The sequence below is a fragment of the Rosa chinensis genome, chromosome 2, assembly GCF_002994745.2.
Source record: "Rosa chinensis cultivar Old Blush chromosome 2, RchiOBHm-V2, whole genome shotgun sequence".
Classification (NCBI taxonomy): domain Eukaryota; kingdom Viridiplantae; phylum Streptophyta; class Magnoliopsida; order Rosales; family Rosaceae; genus Rosa; species Rosa chinensis.
Window position 1 is genome coordinate 87,394,359 of NC_037089.1, and position 4,767 is coordinate 87,399,125.

At 41.4% G+C, this 4,767-nt stretch overlaps 1 protein-coding gene across 1 annotated transcript; it reads left to right on the forward strand.

Annotated features, from left to right (window-relative positions):
* Positions 1-1,466: 1,466 nt before the first annotated feature.
* LOC112184752 lies at positions 1,467-3,549 on the forward strand. Its single transcript, XM_024322993.2, has 2 exons — positions 1,467-3,024; positions 3,451-3,549. Exon 1 carries the CDS (start codon positions 1,927-1,929, stop codon positions 3,022-3,024), a length of 1,098 nt encoding a protein of 365 aa, XP_024178761.1. The 5' UTR covers positions 1,467-1,926; the 3' UTR covers positions 3,451-3,549.
* The last annotated feature ends 1,218 nt before the right edge of the window (positions 3,550-4,767 follow it).

Sequence of the window (4,767 nt, forward strand, 5' to 3'; positions counted from 1 at the left end):
TATGGCCATTAGATTTAAATGAACCAGATCCGAGGGGTGAAAGAAACTGTACAAACCTTCATGGACTCCACCCAATCCGTTACCCATCGTCATTCGCTGCTCTCTCTCTCTCTCTCTCTCTCTCTCTCTCTCTCTCTCTATTCTATCTGGCATTCGCTGCTCTCTCTCTCTCTCCCCTCTCTCTCTCTCTCTCTCTCTCTCTCTCTCTCTCTCTCTCTCTCTCTCTCTCTCTCTCTCTCTCTCTCTCTCTCTATTCTATCTGGCTCATTCAATCACTGGGGTTGGTCTTGTTTGAGACTCATGAATAATTAAACATTTATTAATAGTAAAATTCATTGGAATTTGGGTTTGAATCAAGGGTGCGAACTATTACAAATTCAAGATTGATTTCTATTATTTTTTGTATTCTGGAATGAACCAAAATCCAGCACCACTTAGCATGTAAAGGATGAAGTTGACCTTTCTTCTGTTTTGTTTCAGCATAATCACAAGTTTTTTTTATATGTAATGGATTGTAATATGCATCAGTTGGGTTGTCATTCAATGAATGTTTTTTCATTCATCCACTGCCCAGAACTTGTGTATATTCTTTTGCATTATGATTATAACTTGTGATTGTGAATTGGGATGTCTGTTACATGTCACTGACCGAGTAACTGTAACTGGTCACGTAACTGACCATGTCACTGACCAAGTAACTGACCATGCCACTGACCAAGTAACTGTAACTGGCCATGTAACTAGTCACGTAACTGACCATGTAACTGACCATGTCACTGACCAAGTAACTGCCCATGTCACTGACCAAGTAACTGCTCATGTCACTGACCTAGTAACTGGTCACCTGCCCATGTCACTGATCATGTCACTGACCAAGTAACTGCCCATGTCACTGACCAAGTAACTGCCCATGTCACTGACCAAGTAACTGGTCACGTAACTGACCATGTCACTGACCAAGTAACTGACCATGAGACTAAACGGGATTGGATAATAGGTTAAAAAAAAATTGTTTTAATGATTTGCCATTTTATCCGTTTGATCAACTGAATTAAGATCCAACGGCTGGGATGGTTTTGTCCCGTTTTGTCCCTTTATTTTCGTCCCGCAGGTGAGCGGGCCTGTAAATAATTAAATACTAAAATGAGTTTTGTCCACAACGATTTTAAATATTGGAATAAAAGCTTCTTTTTTTTTGAAAGAGAATAAAAGCTATTTTCTAAACAATAGAGAAGGGAGTCGACGGTCGTAAACTAATTTAGGGTATTTTGGGTAGCTCGGTTAAAAACAGGGGTATTTGGGGTAGAGTGCTTTATGGTGGCCTGCGTGGGCTCTTTTTATTGGCTGTTTGGACCAATCATCAATCCTATAGCTGTACCGAAAAAATTTGCTCCCCCTAGAAAAGAAGAATTTGAAATACTAACGGCTACCCACCTCCCCGCAATTCTCTCCCTCCAACGGAAATACCCAAAAGCCTTCAGAGTCTGAAAACCCTAATCTGATCAAAACCCCAATTCGATTTCCCAGAAATCCCCAATCTCCCAGACACCGAACCCTAATTCCATTGCAGAATCCCCAAATCTCCCCGACGAGACCGAAAACCTCAATTCGATTTCTTGGGGATTAACTGAAAAGCCCAATTTGATTTTCACAGTAATACCCAAATCTCCCAGAGATCGAAAACCCCAATTCGATTTCACAGAAACCCCTAAATCTCCCAGAAACCGAAAACCCCAAATCGATTTCTTGGGGATTACTGAAAACCCCAATTCGATTTTCACAGTCATACCCAAATCTCCCAGCGATCGAAAACCCCAATTCGATTTCACAAAAAACCCCCAAATCTGAAAACCCTAATCTTTTCTCCGTGAAACCCAACCCCATTCTCTCAAACCCAGATCCCATTTCTTTTGATTGACGGCGAGAATGGAGAAGCAAGTCTACTTGTATCCCAAGAACTCAGATTTCGCGCCCAAGATTATCAGGGTCAGGGACGACGGTACCCATTCGGTGCACGACGTCTCATCTCCGTCGTCAACGTCTCCGCTCGATGTCATCGGCAGCTACGGAAACAGAGTGTGCTTTCAGAATTTTTCCGAGAACTGCTTCGTTGTGTGGAATGTAGATAGTGGAGTCGAGGAAAGGCGGATTCTTTACGATCCTTTGGATGCTAACGGATCTATTTCTGTTTCCGGTTTCGGTCATACAGATGAAGGCGAAATAAAAATCGTCAGGATTGCTCGCGTCGGCCTTTCCTTCATGTCCAAGACGTACAGCGGCGGTGCTGGCGGCGGCGCCGGCAGCAGGGTTACTGGTGGTGCCGTAGGAGCGGGCGGCGTCTGGGCAGCATGGCAGATGTCTACTCTTGGCCTACCTTTTATACCAGATGAGTTTCAACCGGCGAGGTTTGTGGCGGCGACCGGCACCATTTACTGGCATGGCTCTGTCAGGCAGGTGTCCACCATCATCACGTATAACATCAACACTGATGTTCTGGGGAGTCTGCCACCGCCCGCAGCAGGTGTAGGTGCAAAGTTTGCCTTGGGATTTGGCTTTGGAGGTGAGTTGGCCGCCACTGTTTTTGAACGCTCTGGCAGAGGGAGGCATGGTATTAGATTGTGGCAGCTTCACGAAAATAACTGGGAAGTTGTGGTGAATATGAGGCTGACGTCGAACCCTTCCCCGGAAATCAAATATCCTTACGTGCCTTTGTGCTTTCTGGCGGGTACATTCAATAATGAGGGGCTGAATATACTGTTTCTATTTGATGGAGATACTTTGATTAAGATCAGACTTGTAGTGGAGGATGACTCTCTAGCAACAGAACTTGATGAGCTGCATCTGATGGATACTGCTGTTGTTACAACCCCATTGCCACCTAGGCATTATGTCCATGTCGATCCTATGGAGTTTAACCGTCTATTCCAAAGAAATGCTGCTAATGAGGAGAGGCAGATGAATAGGGATATGAATGCTTGGACCAGAAATTTTCTTGAGCAGATTAATGAATTCGATCAGATATAGGTATTTCCCACTCACTGATACTGTTAGTTTGTTACATGCTGATACTGTTATATGAGCTTGTTTTGATTGTGTCATGCACTAGGTCTTACTTTTTTTTATTATGTTCTATACTGCTTGCCTTTGTATTATCTTCTGGATGTCTCCATAGAGATATATTGATTCTTTCTTTGACAATACAATAATTAGGATAAGCACATACATGTAGCTAACTCTGAACAATTAGTTGAATATAACTGTGAAAGGAGAAAATTAACACCTATTAGGCTACAGTTGATTTCAGGCTTACTGTGGATATACAATCTGCAAGTTGATACTGTGTTTAACTGTTTACATGATATACAATCTGCAACAACCTATATACCTTTTTAGAAGTATTTCGAGCTTGTGACTGATGGTCAGTCTTGTGGTTTCTTTTCTTGTTCACAGGGAGTGCGTTAGGGCGACCCTTTATCACCGATTCTTTTTTTGCCTTACGGAAGAGGTGTTAAGCAAGGGCCTGCCTTTGCTTGTCTCTCAAAATGAGTTGGATTCATCCTGCCGTATTTTAAATACTTTAGCTATACAACTTTACCTATGAGTTAGAAACAGCATTATTGTAAATACTTGAAATGAAACACAATAACCATTAAAACGTGTGGAATCATGACAGCGTATTGCAGAGTAAAAAGGTTACATAATTCATTACTGTCAAGCAGACGATACATAAACCATCAAGAGAACCAAAAAGAACTGACAACCACTAGGACTACCAGAGATGGAAATATTCATTAGAATACCGCTACAAGTTTGTTCATTCTCGGTAAGCTCCTGCAATCTCCATATTCCTCAATAGGAAGAGGGAGATAACAAAGTGAGGAAAATTCCACCTTTGACTGGCACACGACTCTCTTCTCCTCTCACCTCACCCTTTCAGAAGAAAGAAAATTAACAAGACCAGAGAGATGAGAGGGGTCTTCCTTCTTGGCATGTCTTTACACAACCCAATACTATATCTTGCAACTGTTTCTCAACGTTCTCTATGGTTGAACAAGCATCTATGATCTGCATCAGCCCAATCGAATTTTAATAGCATCCAAGTAATTCAACTCACCAAGCAATACTATACAGCAGGAATGACAGTACAAACCAAAAGAATTTTATCACTGTTGAAGGCTAGTTGTGTTTCATGCCCAAAGTTTGAACAGTTAGTACAATAACCATCTGTAGATGACTAATATTCAATATAGTGCGACTGTCAACTTGCAGCCTAATCGCAAGATAAACTTTGCGATGACAAAGACAGCCCAGCCAGTATCTAACGTTATATTTAAGGGTCAAGAATGAATGAAAACAGACTTCATATTGGTCTTCATTGGAAAAATTAGAAGGATGCCACACGGAAATGAAATTGGAGGGGAATGTTTGACAGAGATCATTTACCATTCAATTTATTTCTATTTTTGTTTTTGAGAACCATTCAATATAGTTTTTTGAACAAAAGAATTCAATGTTTTAACCCCTCATGAGGAACCAGATCACAGTCCCATTGGTGGTCCAGGTGACTATTATTTGCCATTTGACTCCGCCTAACAAAAGACCTTTTGGGGCAAGTTAAATTGACAATTTGATGATCTTTGGACTGCTCTCACTCCGAAATTCCTGGAGAAGCAAAGCCACTCAATCAAAGATTCTATTAACAGTATATCAATCTGAACCATTTAAGAAACATACTTTGCCTTCTTCTAATCCATTTTATTCTTTTCA

Bases quoted from the DNA above. Each gene is read 5' to 3' on its own strand.
- LOC112184752 (XM_024322993.2), top strand. From the start codon at position 1,927: ATGGAGAAGCAAGTCTACTTGTATCCCAAGAACTCAGATTTCGCGCCC.